This window comes from Zingiber officinale, chromosome 9A (genome assembly GCF_018446385.1).
Source record: "Zingiber officinale cultivar Zhangliang chromosome 9A, Zo_v1.1, whole genome shotgun sequence".
Classification (NCBI taxonomy): Eukaryota; Viridiplantae; Streptophyta; class Magnoliopsida; order Zingiberales; family Zingiberaceae; genus Zingiber; species Zingiber officinale.
The window spans coordinates 87,219,409-87,237,906 of record NC_056002.1 but is presented as its reverse complement, the minus strand read 5'-3'; the positions used below and the strand labels follow the sequence as shown (position 1 = coordinate 87,237,906).

Sequence of the window (18,498 nt, the reverse complement as noted above, 5' to 3'; positions counted from 1 at the left end):
GCGTTGTCTTTAGTTTTAGGTTGTTTATCAAGTTGGTTGTGCAATTGGTTGTCATTTCGCATACAAGATATATTGTTTAATTAAATTGTTTGCTCTAACATTGCTTCATATCACATGCGCTGAACAAATTCTATTATCAGAGGACACAGGACTGAACTCAGATAAGGCGTAATAAATGTTGTCAGGTGGTCTGATTCCCTCATCTCCTCCCAATTCTTACAAGTCTATTGTGATTGGTGGCACATTTGATAGGCTTCACCAAGGCCATCATTTGTTCGTCAAGGTCAGTTCCCTTTGCTTCCCTCTCTTTTTCCCTTGTGCCTAATTGAACTTTTCTTCACTTGCTTACTTTTTGCAGGCATCAGCAGATCTTGCCAGATATAGGATTGTTGTTGGGGTTTGTGATGGACCAATGTTGACCAAAAAAGAGGTATCTTATTTCTCTTCTTTCAAGCTTTTCTTTGTTTTGCTGTCATAAATTGGCTGTTTGGAGATGAACTTGAAATGTGTTCAACTATTCTTTCTTTCTTTTTTTTAGCACAATAAATTAAGAAAATCAAATAAGAAAAATACCCTAAGGTTTAAGATAAAGTAATTTTTAATCTGTCTTTGTTGAGCATTATATGATAGAGTTAAACATTTTTGGTAGGGCTCTCCCCTTAGAATCAGTCCTTGTTGTTTAAAGGCCCGGGGCGAAACTATAAATTATGTTCCAATTTTATCTTCCGAGCACTGCTTCTTCAAAAAGTAAACTTTTACTTCATCCATCATAGAATATATACACGTATAAAAAAACCAGAGTTAACTCATTTAAAATGTCTTTGTGATGCATTTTTAAAAGCAAAATCATTAATAATAGCATCATATTCAATGCTTTCCAAAATATTCTTTTCAATGCATAAAATTACTAATTCATTTAGCCTATCTTGAGTCATTGTGGTCCATAAATAAGATTTTACATTGATGCTAAAGCATTGTACATTGATGGATTAACAAAAAGATGTACACCGTGTTCTTTAATTTATCCAAAAAAATATGGACACCGTGTTCTGTAACAAAGCATTTATCTATATTTTTTATCCATATGGACACCATATACATACATTGACATAAGTTTAAAATCCACCGTGTTCTCTAACAAAAAGATGAGATGCATAAATTGATAATGTTTTCCTATATGAAGATCAAATTCCATTGCTTCAGGAGATAAGTCAAACTATGTCTAGAAATCAAAAGAAAACATAAGAGAGAGAAATTCAAGATGCTAGTAGAAGTTTCCTATTGAAACTTTAAAATTTAGTCACCCCATCCCCTATAGACTTAATATTTCAAAGTTTGTTTGAGCATAAACAATCTAACGAAATGATAGCAGATACAACCTATATTTGTAATTGTCTCAAGAAGAATAAACTGAACAATCTATGCTCTTGAGACTTGTAACATACCTAAACATGCTTGTGATAAGCATCCCAATAAATATAACATTGGCAACCATACTTTTACCAATTTCCCAATGAGTGCTTTTGTTGATATTATGCCGAACAAACTCAAAAGGAGACTATAGTTACAAACACAAGATTTTGCAACCAAAGGCAATATGGAGTAATTGTTTAATAATATGCAACACTTCATGTGATATTAATGAAGCAATTGATAAATTTTATGATAAAAACGATGGATAAATGAAAGAATGATAGAAACAAAACATGATTAACAAGAAAATGAAAAGCATGAGCGTTTACCATCAAGGGAGCTTCGTAGCGGCGAGGGAGGGTTGGAAAATCAACAGGGGAAGCAACTTTTTGATCTGTAAGTTTAAATTCAGAGAGAAAACTTACAGATCAATTTCAGCTATCCTTTAAAAGTTTTTTCTATTTGAAATTTATGTTTACTGGCAATGGAGCTTTGTCATGGCGAGGGAGGGAGGCAGGGGGAAATGGAAACCCTAGCTTTGTCACGAGCCTCGCGACGAGTGAGGGAGTCTCGGGGGAGGGGCGGAGAGGGTTGCCATCGCGGGAAACTTCGTTGCAGGGAGCTTCGTCGGTTGAGGGAGAGCGGGAAGAGAGAGGACTTGTCTTGCTGAGGGAGGGCGCCTTTGAGAGAGGGTGTCGCGGCAAGGGAGGGCTTTGGCGAGGAGAATCACGAGGGCGAGAGAGCCAGAGAGGGCTAGGGCTTCTGTGATGGCGAGGAGAATCGCGAATGATGGGATGAGAAAAAGTTAATAATAATAATAATAATAATAATATTGGGCCCTTGGTATTTTTTGGGCCCTAGGCAGGAGCCCTAGTAGCCCTGGCCCAGGGCCGGCTTTGTCTCCTGTTTAGATCACACAAAAAATGCTAATTGCTTGCTATGATAGTGAGTAAAGAGATTTTTTGCCACAATGAATGTTATATATAGAAGTAATCTACTAGGTCTATGTGAACTATGTTTTGCAATGATGCCTTTAATTGTCTCCAATTAAGTTAGGCTACTGCTCCCTGCATAGTGTTCTGCAAGTTAATTTTAATAATTTTGTCAATTGCAATTTTTTGTTGATCATTATGTCTAAAATTTTCTTTGCTCTTAATTGCAGTATGCTTACTTAATAGAACCTATTGAGAAGCGCATGCAAGGTGTGAAGAACTACATTAAGGTAAGTGAAGATCTACATTAAGGTAATCCATTGAAAGATATATCAATTGCCAGATGAATCTTGTTAACTTATGCATGACTCTGAGCCACCGAACTGCAAAGAGAAATAACCACAAGCTTCAAAATAATTAGCATTACTCTGATTCAAGACTTGAAGTATATTTACTTGTTATTGATTTGTTTATTTGGGCAATCTGATATCTATTTTCTGTTATTTTCCAATCTAGAAGTTTAATTTTAGTAATAAAATAACTGATCATTTTAGTAGAGAAAACATTTTTGGATTCCCATTCCACTTTAACTTTTCAGCAAGATTTTTTATCACACTCAATGCAATAGAAGCTATTGAAATACTATTGAAAATTTTGTTTTATATGTAGAGTGTTGTACTTGTACAAATAGATGATGGAGTACCATCAGGATATAATTGTGTCGTGCCTTTCACTTCTTGATAATATTTATAGGAGATAAATTGCAGCAAATGACAACTACACTAGTTAATCATAGTTACAATTACTGTGACAAATCATATTGCTGAGTTTAAAAGTGACTAGCATCATTGTAATGTCAAATTCAAATAGAATGGAGCCCTAATTCCATTGTAGTGGAGCTTTCCACCTACTTAGACAATCGTATGTAGATTTCATGTTTAGTATACTTGATTGGTTTCAGTTTTTAGGATCACTATTTTGTAAAATTTCACTCAGAGATGTGATATGGCAAATTATACATTGTTTCACATTATCTCAGACCTATCAAACTTTGTCTTGTTATGCAAAGTACCTCATTTATAATATATTATGATGTATGCAGAAATTTTCTTTTTTAAGTTTGCTGGTCAGTCCATTTAGCTTTAACCCAGTTTTTACGTGTATTTCCAGCATGATTGCCAGCGATGTAGTGATTCTTTACGTTTTACTATCTTTCTACATTTTCTCTTAAACTACAATCTTTGGTGAAATATCATTTCAGTATTTAACTATGTGGAGCTTGATTCCCATAATTTGTTTCTTTTCTTGCTTTGTCTTGACTGGGATCATCTTAGCATCTGTCCATTCTTGCTCTTCAATATCAGTTTTGGAAGTTAGCACTTGATAATAATCTGGCCAAATTGTATTTGCCTGTGTACTAGAAAACTGTGCCATTAGATGAGGATTTTCTTCTATTGAAGTGCAAATGTCAGATGCATCTCCTTTCCTCTTTCCATACACATTGAAATAGGTTGATACTCTGCCAACTCATTAACTTGTGGAGGATTTGAGAACGTCATATGATATTTGATTTGGTATCGCCACGACATGGCTGGGTGACACAAAAGATGTATATTATGATGGAGGTCCACATGTAATTTTGTAATTTTTCCTCACCCCTCTTGACTTTGCGTCCACTTAAATATAACCTTAATTTTTGAATGTTGACGCATGGTACCCACTAGTTGGAGGACACGTGTTAGTTTCCTTGCTGAGGAGGGTGGGGTAAACATATAGGATGCACTATTTGCAACTATGCCACGACATTGATTTGAGGCTATCCCAGACACCTAAAATTGAGACGTGAGCATTAGACAATGTGAACACATATCTTGAGGCCTATAAATACTAATTTAGGGCAACTAAGGGGAGGGGGTTCCTTTACTACCACAACTCACCTCAGGATACTGATACTGAGAAGAATCAAATCCCCCTTCCCCCTTCTAGCCTTTCTGGAGAGAACTTTCTCCTTCTAAAGAAGCAATTCAGGCAGGATTGTGTCACCCAACTTAAGACCCCAACCTGACTTGTAGTTTGACCTCAACTAAAATAAATTTCTCGGAATCCCACACAGTTCCGCTGAGTTGTTTTCCAGTGTGTTCCTCCAACTCCATTGTTTTACCTTATTGTAAAAGGAAATAAAAGGTTTCTTTCTTTCTTTCTTTTTAGGAAAACTGAGTCAGAACCCAGAATATTCTATCCAAAATTCATTTCAAAAATTGAAATGAATGCATGGGATCACTTATAATAAAATTTGCAATTGTTAACAAAAGAGATTTCTACTTCATTGCAACATTTCTTTTCTGTTTTGTAAGTGTGTTTGTATATGTTTAGATTCTTAGAAATTAGAACATAATTCTATCTGAAAAAATCAATGAGAAAATGTTACATCAGAATATAATTAGTTTTGCTCACATGCAAAATGTTAATGAAATGTTTATGTAATCGTTTTTTTTTTCCTTTTACTTTATAGTTTTCTGTTTCTCATCTCTGATTCTTTTGTAGTCCATGAAACCTGAGTTGACTGTTGAAGTGGATCCAATCACAGATCCTGATGGTCCATCTATCAGGGATGAACATTTGGAGGCTATAGTTGTGAGGTATTTTACTCTCCATTTGATTTGGAGTACTGCAATCTAACAGTTAAGAAACAATAAATTAAACTAAAGCATGGTGGAAAACCTCACATAAATTCTTTGAATTTGTCACAAGCAAGGAGACATTGCCTGGGGGAATTGCTGTTAACAGGAAAAGGGCAGAGAGAGGGTTATCACAATTAAAGGTATATATGCACATGGACGTATGTCTACGATTATGAAGTCGGTCACCACCATTAGCGAGTTCCTTGACATTCCAATAGCCATATCCATTGATCTTCAAATGCAGATTGAAGTAGTAGATATATTGCCTGAGGAATCTACGGGAATCAAAATTAGTTCTTCGACATTCCGAAAAATTGAGGCTGCAGAAGCCTTAACAAATCAGCAGCTTGATGGTGACTCGGAGACAGATCCTCTTGCTCCAAGCCATTAGAAGTTTGATACTCAAAGCAGATCATGCCCGACTGGTGCTTTTAATAATCAGAGTCAGATATTGGAAATTAAGATTGTATTCAAAGGCTTAATGTTAGTACCCAGATAATTTTGATGTGATCAATTATGTTCAGTTAGGTTCTGTCGTATTTGATGTCTAAGTATGCAGGAGTTATGAACACAAGAAGTCGAGCAGAAGACACAATTAGCGAGAAGTATGGCACGGGAAGGGAGTTGACGGGCTTTGTACATTCGAAAGACGAGATGCTGCGGAAGAGTACATCAGTGGACGGGAAGGATGCACGCGACGGTCTAAGGGACAAGAAGCTGGGGAGGAAGACTGCTCGAGGAGAAGGTCGGAGTTGGATTCAGGTGAGTTCAATTTCGGTTAGTCGGAGAATCACCTATGCGTTAGTAAAGGAGCTGATCTGCCGTATGGAAAACGCCTTCAATGGCTTGAAAGACGCATTCGTATTGTTCATCGAAGGCGTCTTCCAAATTATGGAAGGCGCCTTCCAAGTGACCGTTAGCGAAAATAAATTTTATCTTTGTACGGATAAAATTTATCACGTTGAATGCGCCTTCCAACCTATTGAAGGCGTCTTTCAGTCTCGGATGAGATTTTTAGGAGTTATAAAAAGATCCTTAGAGTTAGAAAATCGATTAAAACTTGAACAATAAGTATTGTACACTTTCCTACTCTTTCATTTGAGCTATCAATTTTTGTAAGAGGTTTTTCTGCCTGTAACAAAGGAGAATTTTAAGTGGAGTTTTTTTCAACGCTTTGAATTAACAACCACCTAGATTGCCAAGTAAATAGATTGTTCTCTTACTGTTTCTTTAATTGTTCAATTTTATTATTCTATTTATTATTATCGTGCTACTAATCAAATCAAAATAGAATAAAAAAAAGTTTATTCTTTCTATAGATAATTCACTCTCCTTTTGTCGATCATGTTGCGCCAACACTTAATGCCTCTTGACTCCATGATAAATACAAGCTAAAATTAAACCAGTGCAATTGTTGGATATGTCTTTGCATCTAACAGTTTACATCACATAGAAACTAAAATTCAAAACAACTCAACAATAAAACAGTTGAATTCATTTTTGCTTTTACTGCAATCAGTAGTTCAAGGATTGTCCACTATGCCATTTCAGTTTGCTGCACAAACCATGTATGTAAGGTACGTAATTGGTGCAATTCTCCACAAAAGAATCTCGCAGACAAGTGCATGTATACATTGGCCCTGATGAGGCGACACAGCTCACATGAGCACACTTGACAAGTCATGACTTGACCAATTGTGGGTACACTTTGTAATTGGCACTGATGCAAATTTAGTCCTATTACCATGTACGAATCACCCTCCACTTTAGTTACCATGTAGATTTGTTGATTTGCATGTGGGTTCATGCTAACAATGTATTCTAAGCTCAAGTGGTGCAACACAATTAACCAACCACTATAGTGAATTAGTCTTTGAATTGACGTTATCTCTAGCTTGTAAGATCAAATGGTTGGCTAGAGAGAGGTCCTGCAATTTTAAAATTTTAAAATAAATTTCTCCTACAAGCACAAAGTACATATTACGAGTAAGCACTAACAAAGGTAGAGATAAAATCCTCACGAAAATAGAAGCCTTCCATGCTTTGGAACTTGGAAGTCATTGGAGGACTGAGTGTATTTAAGTGTTAATTGAGTTATATAAGTGATATGTTTTGAGGTTCCTTTACCCCGATGCATACTTTTAGGTCCCTGCAGCTGCTTCTGCTTAACTCCAATTGACTGAGTGGAAAATATAACAACTTTATTTACCAATGACTAATTTGCAAGTTGATTGAAAAAATTCAACAAGTTGACTGCTCAAACATTGAGTCAATTGGATCCAATTTCAGTTAACTCCCAATAGCTAAGACAGTAATAATAACTACTAATGACTAGTTTGCCCTCTTGATTATTCAAATGTCAAGTCAAATGAATCTAATTTGAGTCAACTTTGACGGTTAAGATAACAATCTTATCTACCGATAACTAGTTTGTATCCGCCAACAAATAATTTGAGAAAACGCTTAGTTGAGTGGAAATATTCCTTAGTTAACTGAAATATTACAATAGTTGTGAGTCAACAATCAAAGTTTAGTTGATTCGAACAAATATCTAATCAACTTAAATCCAAATCTAGTCAATTGAAGCTCTTACGATGTTCAGAACCATCAATGCTTCATGCCTTCGAGTCCACCATTTTAGAGTTTCGATTTTCTTAGATGCACTAATCCTTCTAAGCTTGCTTCATTTGAGTCTACCACATTCTGGTGTTTCAAAATCATCAAACCAATAACTACTTTATGCTTCTCATCCTAGAGGCCATCTTTCTAAGCATTTTTCATCCCTTCAATTAACCAAGCTCCCCTAGCTTGCTCCACGCCATCATTTGTCAATCACCTCTAAGTCCACCTCGGTCTAGGCTTCTAAGTCATTGTGCACATCGATCAACTCGGCCATGTCAAATACAATTTGCCACAAGTCATGACAACTCAACCCTCATCGAGTCAAGAGATTTCCAAATTGTATGTACAGTTTGCCAAGCTCCTAGTCAAACTGGACCACTTAGGGTCTCCCTGTACCAACAATAATTCTCCCATGTTTGAGCTTGCTAAGGTAGTTATATGTGCAACATGCCAACCTCTTGCACACTCAATGCACATATCGGAAATACAAAATAAACCTAATTTAAATTATTGTCAACTATACATCAAAGTACCAAATTAAAATACTCCAATCAAACTCAACCACCTGGGGTGTCATCGTATCAACATATCATCCAAATGATCTAATAGCCCAAAATAAACTTAGATGGGTGTAACTTTTGAATTCTTTTTGAATTCAAAATAATTCACCGCAAGTAGTCTGTTCTTCCTCTATTGAGACAAGCCATGCATACTAGTTTAAACCATTGGAATTGCATACATATATAGGTGAACAAATTTCTGTTAACTTTTAAGTTGGATGGACTACAGGCTCTTCCTCAACAGTGCATGTAGAAGAGCGGGCAATCTGGCAATCTCAATTGCGACCATTGGTTAAGCAAATTAAGACTCAAAGAAGTGACCACACTTCAGGATCGTTAATTGCTACAAGTCAACAAGCCATATCAACAAATTTCTACATCATCTATGTGAAGTTACGAACCAAGGTTAGCTTTTCAACAAGACAAAATATGTAGGATGAACAAGTGATCATAAGTAAGCATCTTGATCGAGACTCATAGGCTAGATGAAGGTTCTTGTCTGGAAAAATATTGTTTTGTTTGAATAGTTTATCAGTAGTGAAGGTAGGATTATTTTTGTCTAGTTCTCTTTTCAGTTCATTCTCTTTTTAATGGTTTGCTCTTCCATGTAATAAATTGCCTTCATAAATTCCTCTCCTAATGGGTGCACTGTCACACGCTTGTTGTCTCCTCGGATCGGTGCGGCGGTTAAGGCATTAGGTGTTACCATATTAGGTCATGGGATTGAAACTTGGCGTATCCGAACATGTTGTCCACCTGCTTTGGCCATGCACTAATGGCTAGTAGCCACTTGTGATTTACTTTTTGCGTGTTGGCCTAAGGATGGATTGCTGGGGCGTTGGGGGCGAGCAAATCACCTTTGTGCCACACTATCACACACTTGTTCTTTTGCAAGAACATTAAAGAAGATTATGTAGATAACTGACTGCAAGAACATTAAAGAGACACAAAACAGGAGGAAGAGAGAAGAAACATTTCATGCAGCTTTTGCATAGAATATTTTCTTGATACAAAAGGACTTTCAGTTGATGCTACAAGTGTGCAGATATTGCAAATTTGAAAATACTTTCAATTTTTCAGTTTTCCCCTTCTCTAATTCTGAGTCCTTCCCTCGGTCGGATTCCAGGCCAGGGAAGCCGTTCATACAGGTCTCATCCCAAGCAGAAGACCCAAGAACCTGAGGTTTTTCATATCTAACAAAAGGATTACAGTGAAAATTGAAGATGAAGTTTCATATCAGCATATGAAACAAAAATCTTAAGCTCTTAGGAAAGTGCTCCATTTACATATTTATGTCTTTAATTGATGGTGTAGAGGCAATTACATTGAAGCAGGAGTGCAACTGGTTAGGCACCGTGCTGATGGTGTTTCGGAGCCAAGTTATCTGTGGATTCATGGACATGTGCAGACCAGAGAAATCACTAGCAGGTTGTAAGAGCTCCAACTGATCGTTAATGGCTGGCAGGCTAATTCCTTCAATGTTTCTGGAGTAGCAGGATGAATTTAACTGCATCAATCGATCAAACATGAAAAGTTTCAGCACTAAAATTAAACAGACCAATTTGTTAGGTGCAAGAACTAAATTACCTCTAGCACTTCACTGCTAATGCAGTGCATTCCAGGATTTGCAGCAGCCAGCTTCAGAGACAGAAACTAAGAAAACAAAAGAACAAAACTCATAAATTCTGCCCACAATCAAGCTTATTTGATATCTGGAGAAAATACACACCTCGATTTGGCTTTGGAGAGACTGCACATAGTTTATGATCTCATCGAGCACTCTGGCTTTTCCCATGATCTCGTTGCAACCGGGCACCAAGCCTTGCAAACACTTCATCCTCTCGTCAATCTTCTCCCTCCTAGCCTGCACACCATCAACACACCCACTGAGTAGCTAAAAGGGAAAGTGAACAGCAAGTGGAACAACAGTTCGTTACTCTTTCAGCTAAGCTATGACTGTCAGTGGCTTGGCCACGGCGAGCTCGTACACGGATGTAGTCCCTCTTGTCTTTCTTTTCAGTCACGGCTTCTCCTTCTCTTTCTTGTTTCTTTCTCTTCTTCTTGCTACTCTCAGTGCCAGAGGAAGGAGGAATCTGGAGGCACTGCATGGCCTAATTATTTCTTATATTTGTGGGTATCTTCAACCCTCAACGCAGGAATTCTGGAGCTCTTCAAACTTGAAATTGCCCGTACAGGATGAGAGAGTTTAACTACAATATATAGAGAGCTGGATGCTTAACGAGGCGATGGATCAAATTAAGTGACAAAGAAGGTGAGATGAAGAAGGTGTGGTGGAGTAAATGAGAGAAAGGGACATCTCCTTCCCTTTTGCACAGGAAGACAACGATTATCAGAGACACTGTTGCTTTAACCATGAGGAAGCGAAGCTTTGAAAAGATTTAACAGCCCTGATTAATTTGACTGTCCATCTTTGATCTCAATTTGGCACAAGAAAATGTAGTGATCTGAACTAAGTTTTATTGGGAATGAGAAGTTCATGAAAAGAAGCTCTCGCTTCTTGATTTTGTGCATTTGCTATCATTCTCTGGCATGTTTATTCGTGTTCTATCCAAGAAAAGAAAATAAGCTTTGAGAGGGACAGATCGCCAATTTGGTTGATCCATTGCGGCTTTTCTTTGTTTATTCTGTGCCATATTGTCATCAAAATTCATACCAAAGAAAAGGAGAGATAATCAACTCAATTATGAAAATTAGCTGAATCTGTACTTATGCATGAACGAGATGAACATGAGTCTCTTTAAGTTGGCAGTTAGACAACAGGGTCTAACAATGGCCTAGAGATCAAATAAGTTTTTTTTTTTTTTTAAAAGGAAGAGTTTTAGCAATGAGATGACTAGAATAGCAAGAGCAAAATAAATTTTCTCACTGTGGAAACATTTTATACCTCTAAAAGATTCCATGAGGGTGCATGTGTGAAGGAAAAGTCATGAGAGAAAAAAAAGAATTTTCATTTCTGAGTTTTTTTTTTGGGTGTCTAGAGAACCTTAGACAGTTTACATCTACTAGAGATGAAGAGCAATGAGGGAATTTCCCTATGATTCAATCAATCTCCTTCCTCCTAATTTTCATTGTAAATGAAGAAGAAGATGCAGAATTTAAGTTTTTCTTTCTTCTCTTGATTCTATCAAGATCACCAAGTCATTAGTGATAAAGTTCAAGTGATCCAATGAAAGTGCATAGTGGAACACAATCCAACCAATGAGCAAGTCACCTTTCCATCAACTGTTTTTCTATCTCAAGGATTAAGATTTTGCTAACAAATATGACTCTTTTTGACGATCAAATTAAGGAGAGAGCGGGCTTGTCCAAGTGGAGAATGACCTATAATGTATGTTCAGGCACATTTGAAACTCGATACCGACCGACATTTTTGATAACTACACCATAGACAACGCCAAGCGAACTGTTGGATCTGCTATAAAATTTTAAATGTAAATCTTTCGATGGAGAAACACTTACTGAAGCACCATCATTAAGGCAAATTAACACGGCATTCGATCGATATGAAGGACCACACTGGCAGCCACCCATCAATGTGCCCTTCACTTGCATTGTTACTGTCAGAAATGGTGGAGCATTAGCAGCTCATCAGTGATCCACTGCTCTATTCTACTGTGTCTTGATTCATTTACTACAATGGTGCATATCTCTAGCAGAAATGTAGAATAGATATATACGTGTGTCCTTTCCTCCATGAAGGTCATCCAACAAAGTAAAGGAGAAACGTTACTGTGTGAAGAAGTAGCTCTCGACCCCAGAAATGGTCCTCTTCCATTGTTGGCCGCGTGGGATGGAACTGCGAGCGACTGTTACAGGACGCCCTCATTTTATGAGCTCGACGAAGAGAACAAGCAATGATTGAAGGCAAAGTTGGCTGGCAGCGTATTGTAGAGGTGAGACAAAACAGTTTGGAACAGTATGATCGACTAATGGTGAAACCTGACTCCAAATGATGAAACCCAATCATTTAGTTTATCTCCAATAACAATAATAAAAACAAAGTTTACAATATATTCAGTGAGTTTTGCTGTTGTTGTTGTGTATGTTTGGATATTACTTTTGGATTTCAACCGTAGAAGAAATTCTTTAGGGAGTTTCGAGCTTTATGTCTAAGTTGAAAGTGAGCTTGTGTTGGCTGGGCGGTTCAATGAGGTAAAAGTGTCTCGAAGGGTTGGTGAGTCGATAATGGGTCGACAATTTGGAATCAAATTGGTGTCTCGAGTCAGAGGCAGCTAGCTCAACATTACGTTGAAAGAGCATCAGAAGGTTGGCCAAGAGAAGAGTTGGACTGGTGGTGAAATTGCCATGGGTAGATGCTTACTGATGAAAACTTGAAACTAATTCTTCTAGCTAGGAGAGGGAAATAGTTTACCCTATGATCTTTCCGTCTTTCTTTATTGGTTCATGATTGATACGGGTCATAACGAACAAATCCAGAAGATGACGTAATAGTTAAAGTCAAAGTGATGTGGCGATCAAAGATCAAATGGATGAACATTTCATACTTGGTTATGTTGATCATCCAACCTCAGAATTCTCGGATCTTGCCCGTGTGACTCCATAGCAGAATGCCCGGATAGAGGCTGAACGAATATAAAGGTTCTATGTGAACACCCAGCTAAGCGAAGGTCGGGCGGACCCAGAGATACTTAACCTTATATATATCTTTTAATATACGGTCGACTGAATAGAGGCCGAATGAATATAAAGGTTCTCTGTGAACACTCGGCCGAGCAAATCCCAGACAGGCCTAGAGATACTTAACCTTATATATATCTTTTAATGTATGGGCGACCAGATAGACATCGAATGAACATAAATGTTCTCTATGAACACTCGGCCGAATGAAACCCGAGCGGGCCCAAAGATACGTAACCTTATATATATATTTGAATATACGATCGACCTGATAGAGGCTGAATGAAAATAAAGGTTTTTTGTGAACAACCAGCTGAGCGAAGCCCGGGCGGGTCCAGAGATACTTAAATTTATACATATCATTTAATATATGGTCGGCCGGATAGAGGCCAAACGAACATAAAGGTTCTTTGTAAACACTCGGCTGGGTAAAGCCTAGGCAGGCCTAATGATACTTCTTTTATATATATATATATATATATATATATATATATATATATAGTTCTTAATATACGGTTGGTTGGGTAAAGCTTGGACGGACTTAGAGATAAGAGGTCTTATAAAACTCTTAATTTGGTTGGACTAAGATCGATCGAACACAAGACTTCCCTTGTACGCTCGGCCGGGTAAAGACCGAGCGTGCTTAAAGATACTTATCCTTAGAAAATTCTACATATCCGCTCAGTCAAGCATAGGTTAATCGGGTTTTAGTAAGACGGGGTTTTAGTTACTTAATGTCATCTCGTCTCAAAATAAAGGTCTAATATACATAATCTACCATGTGATTTCTTGAATGAAACTTTGGCATACTGTGGACACTATATTAGAATAGATCCTTGCAGTATTTAACATATGACAGGGCAGATTGATACAATAGCAAGCAATACGACTAGCCTTATGGACCAACTGAGATACAATACGACTGACTTTGAGAATCAGCCGAGATATATTTAGCAGACAAACAACTGACAATATTTTAACAGTATGATATTTATAGTGTGTTGTTAATTATAAAAGGAAACTGTGTCCTAAGAATCTAGGTTGATAATGTCCCCAAGAAGAGCTTATAAGGATTGTCATATAAACCATGCAGGTGGACTTAGTCCGACATGACAATAAGGTTGAGTGGTACTACTCTTGGAGTTAGATATTAATTAAGTGAGTTGTCAGTAACTCATTTAATTAGTGGACATTCGATATCTTAAACATAGGGAGATTAACATACTCATGATAAGAAGGAGCCCATATAGTAATATGAGATTGGTGCGGTAGTTCAATAATAACTCTTTAGTGGTATGAGTTATTATTGATGAACTCGAGTTGGGTGTTCGGGGAGAACATGGGAAGCTCGAGTTCATCGGGAGACCAAAACCAATTCCTCCTCTCGGTCCCTGTCGTAGTCTCTTATTTATAAAGTTTTATACCCACCTAAACCCACCTTCTTACCCATCCCTAGGTGGCCGGCCAAGCCAAGCTTGGAGCCCAAGCAAGGGTCGGCCAAGATAAGGTTTGGATGGACCAAGGTGTGGTCGGCCTAGCTTGGAGCCCAAGCTTAGGTGGCCGGCCATAATAAAATTAAAAGGGATTTTAATTTTTAAAATCTTTTCTTATGTGGAAGCCATGATTTAAAAGAGAGTTTAAAAATTAAATCTATCCTTTTATAGTTTTTACAAAGGATTAAGAGAAAGGTTTGATATTTTCCCTTATTTGTAGTTAAAAGGAAGATTTTAATTTTGGAGAAAACATTCCTTTTTGTAATCATCCACATGTTTTAATAGAGAGATTTTAATTTATAAAAGTTTCCTTTTATAACCAACCATGAAGGGAATTTTTAAAGAGAAATTTTTATTTTAAAAATTTTTGGAAACAAATTAGGAAGTTTTAATTTTGTTTTAAAACTTTCCTTATTTGGAGGGATGATAGGGGCCGGCCACAAGAGGGGTTAGGAGGAAAATATATTTAAATTTTCCTTATTAGCCATTGGCAAGGAAATTAAGGAAGTTTTAATTATGTTTAAATTTTCCTTATTTGCCAAGACCAAAGAATATAAAAGAGAGGGTAGAGGTGCCTCACCTCACAACATATCTTCTATTACAACATCTCTTCTATTCCTTGGTGGCGGCCGACCCTCTCTTCCTCTTTGATCCTGTCTGAGAAGCTAGGCAAGACGGAGATCCGAAAGAAGAAACCCACTGTTGATGGAGAAAAAAGCCTGGAAAACCTCGATCCGAGAAACCCAAAGCGGATCGGGAAAAATCTGGTTACCGAATGCCTTCCTTGTACGAAGATCCGATGACGAGAGAGAAACCCAATCAAAGAGACACACAAATTCGGAGCCTCCCATATTTCCTGCGCACAAGAGACCAACCAACACTATCGTCAGTGACCTAAGACCGGGGTGGGAATCCCTGGCTAGGCCCTCCGACGCTCAAGTCAATGATCTCTCTCGGTGTGGAAGAAGGAGGAAGAAGAAGATGAACAGTAGCTGGAAATTAGGGTTCTGAATGCGTGTAATGATGTGAACTTACCTTGCCAACGGAGAGGATTCCCCCTTTTATACCACTTCATATAACCTCCGTAGTCATGAAGTGGACCCCGGTTTGTTAGAGTTTGTTATGAGATGATGTAAGCTGTGTACTTGTGGTAAATGACTTTTTAAGGAATCTTTCTTGTACCCCAGATGTACCTTCTTTGTCGTTTAGCACCTACAAAACAATCTAAAAACATATTTCCCGCCAAAATATATAATTCCTGTCATATAGTTACATATTGCAGATATCTTTATTAATTATCGTTTCACCCCTCCTGCTTATGTTATATCGCAGATAACTCAATGTACCAATATTCCTTATATCGATCGAAGTTAATCATGATTAGGTTTAGTTAATGAGGCAACCTTCTATGTTACTGATCCTAAGTAGCCCTAGGCTATATTTTATCAAGTATTTTTCCAAGGTATTGGTCAATCGGCCGGTCTTGGCTTTCCTTCTGGGAAGCATATTTCGGTCGATGCGAACCTACCTTCTTTGAAGGTATATCTCGGCCGATATTGAACTATCTCCTTTGAGGTATATGCCAATTGATATGGGTCTCCATCCTGGGAAGCATATTTCGGTCGATGCCAACCTACCTCCTTTGGAGGTATATCTCGGCTAATATTAGCCTACCTCTTTTGAGGTATATGCCAATTGATATGGATCTTCCTCCTGGGAAGCATATTTTGGTTGATGCGAACCTACCTCCTTTGGAGGTATATCCCGGCTAATATTAGCCTACTTCCTTTGAGGTATATGCCACTTGATATGAATCTTGCTCCTGGGAAGCATATTTCGGTCGATGCGAACCTACCTTCTTTGAAGGTATATCCCGGCCGATATTGACCTATCTCCTTTAAGGTATATGCCAATTGATATGGGTCTCCCTCCTGAGAAGCATATTTCGGTCGATGTAAACTTACCTCCTTTGGAGGTATATCCCGGCCGATATTAACCTACCTCCTTTGGGGTATATGCCAATTGATATGGATCTTCCTCCTGGGAAGCATATTTCGGTCGATGCGAACCTACCTCCTTTGGAGGTATATCCCGGCCGATATTAGCCTACCTCCTTTGAGGTATATGCCACTTGATATGAATCTTTCTCCTAGGAAGCATATTTCGGTCGATGCGAACTTACCTTCTTTGAAGGTATATCCCGGCCGATATTGACCTATCTCCTTTGAGGTATATGCCAATTGATATGAGTCTTCCTCCTGGGCAGCATATTTTGGTCGATGCGAACCTACCTCCTTTGGAGGTATATCCCGGTCGATATTGGTCTTCTTTCCTAAAAGTATGTCTCGATCGATATTGGCCTACCTCCTTTGAGGATATCCCAGCCAATATTAACCTATCTTCTTCGTTTGATCCACTCCTCTCCTTTCATTATCGGGGACCCATGAAACCTAACCCATAATACTAGCCTTCCCTTCAAGTCTAGTCGAAGGAGGTGTAGAAGACTGACTTGACACAAGTCTGGTTTTATCTTTTCCTACCCGTGACTCTGCCCCAGATATTGAAATGATCTCACAGATTTTGTGTACAACTGTCTAATGAAACCAAGTATAGTGATCCCGTGAGCCTTAGTACAGTGATTCCTTGAGGCTTTTGATCCTTTAAATAGGGTTACAACCTTTTCTTCGTTCACCACCCATCTCAGTTCTTTTCCTTCCTTGCTAACTTTCATTGCTAAGGTTATGGTCTTGGGTCCTCCTCTTTGGAGGTGACTTTTGTCAGACAAGGTGAGATCTATATATGAGTTTATTGGGATTTTTGCTTCGGCTAACTCTAGGGTTCAAGGGATTGTCTTAAGAGATGAAGCTTCACAGTCCAGACTTTTCATCCAAAGATGCCGATGCTCTGAAGGACACAAGAAACTTCAGAGAGATTTTCACTACTCATGGGGGGGCAACCTAATAACCCATGGATGTTGTGTGAAGGGCACAACACATGTTACCCTTGGGCTATGCTTGGTTGCTCTAGTTGTAGAACTCCAGGGCTTGAGAGGGGAAGTGACTTTTACATTTACTTTTCCATCATGGTCTGAATAGATCTTTCTCCTTCCTCTTGCCCTTGAGTCTTTTTGCTTTGTTGCTTTCTTCGTCCCAAGCAAAATATTGCCACTTATGCGCCTTGACAAGCCTGGGCGAAGTAAGAGATTTCCATCTCTGCTCCATGGTAAGTTTGAATTCAGTGGGATTGAAATTTTCTAAGTGTTTCAAGAGCTTATGTTTGTAATTTTTGTTATCTATCTGAGGTCTACTGTTTTGAGGGGAAATGTAATGTTGTGTACTTGATCAAATTCTAAGTGTAAAAACAAACTTTTGTATTGAATTAAGTGATTCTATTGAATCCTTCTGTAATTTATAAGAATAAATGTGATGTTGTATTCATTACCCCTTCGTGTGTCATTTATCATAGCTGAGGCTATCTTAACTGTTGGAATACTTCTATATTATAGCTAATGGTATACCAGCCAATATTGTCTCGTTGATTGAAATTAATATTATACTTATCTAGCATAACCAGAGTTATACCAGCCAATATAAAATTACTTTGATCAATACTAGTTTGCATTTTATAAGGATGTTAATTTAAAATCTGTTATTCGCCTAAATCTCCATCCTCAAATGTTTTTGTCCTTAGTCTGAGCTTAGTCAAAAATTTAGTCCTTTTCACTTTATTATGCCTAGCTAATTACGTCTTCTTTCGAAGCTTCCTAGTTGGTGATTGGCTCTTCTTCGGGTGAGAGAATGTTAGAAGCGTACCCCAAGGTGTTACCAACCCCAGCGTGATCCGATCTGTCACATCAACTATAAATGTTTTTTTATGATGGTATGGCACATACTTTTTCTGGCCGCCACGTCATGTAGGCCTTTGCCTTTTTCTTGTGATCCTCAGCGTCTGCTGAGATAAAAGTGTTTCGATCTGACGACTGTTGTGTGTTTTTCAAACCCTAAACCGTTCGTCTTCTTTTCAACTTTGTCCTTTCTTCTCTTTTCCTTAGTATTCTTTTCTCGCTGTAGTCTTCGACCAAACCCCGTGCTCACCATTTCACGACGATCTCCTTTCTTGTCTTCAGTAAGTAATCTAT

The 18,498-nt window shown here is 38.0% G+C and overlaps 2 protein-coding genes across 3 annotated transcripts; one reads left to right on the top strand and one right to left on the bottom strand.

The window, feature by feature from the left end:
* The first annotated feature begins 317 nt into the window (after positions 1–317).
* LOC122021222 (phosphopantetheine adenylyltransferase 1-like) lies at positions 318–5,417 on the top strand. 2 transcript variants are annotated; one of them, XM_042579311.1, is made up of 5 exons: positions 318–430; positions 2,576–2,635; positions 4,890–4,984; positions 5,101–5,166; positions 5,271–5,417. In XM_042579311.1, the coding sequence occupies exons 1-4, from the start codon at positions 413–415 to the stop codon at positions 5,162–5,164; spliced, it is 237 nt and encodes a 78-aa protein (XP_042435245.1). In that variant the 5' UTR covers positions 318–412; the 3' UTR covers positions 5,165–5,166; positions 5,271–5,417. The 2 variants fall into 2 exon arrangements, with proteins under 2 accessions (XP_042435245.1, XP_042435246.1); XM_042579312.1 differs by having other exon boundaries at positions 5,245–5,401.
* Positions 5,418–9,167: 3,750 nt separating this feature from the next.
* On the bottom strand, positions 9,168–10,431 carry LOC122021698 (transcription factor BEE 2-like). The gene is made up of 4 exons (XM_042579854.1): positions 10,146–10,431; positions 9,938–10,072; positions 9,796–9,861; positions 9,168–9,715 (listed from the first exon to the last, which is right to left on the bottom strand). The coding sequence occupies exons 1-4, from the start codon at positions 10,314–10,316 to the stop codon at positions 9,491–9,493; spliced, it is 597 nt and encodes a 198-aa protein (XP_042435788.1). The 5' UTR covers positions 10,317–10,431; the 3' UTR covers positions 9,168–9,490.
* Between the last annotated feature and the right edge of the window lie 8,067 nt (positions 10,432–18,498).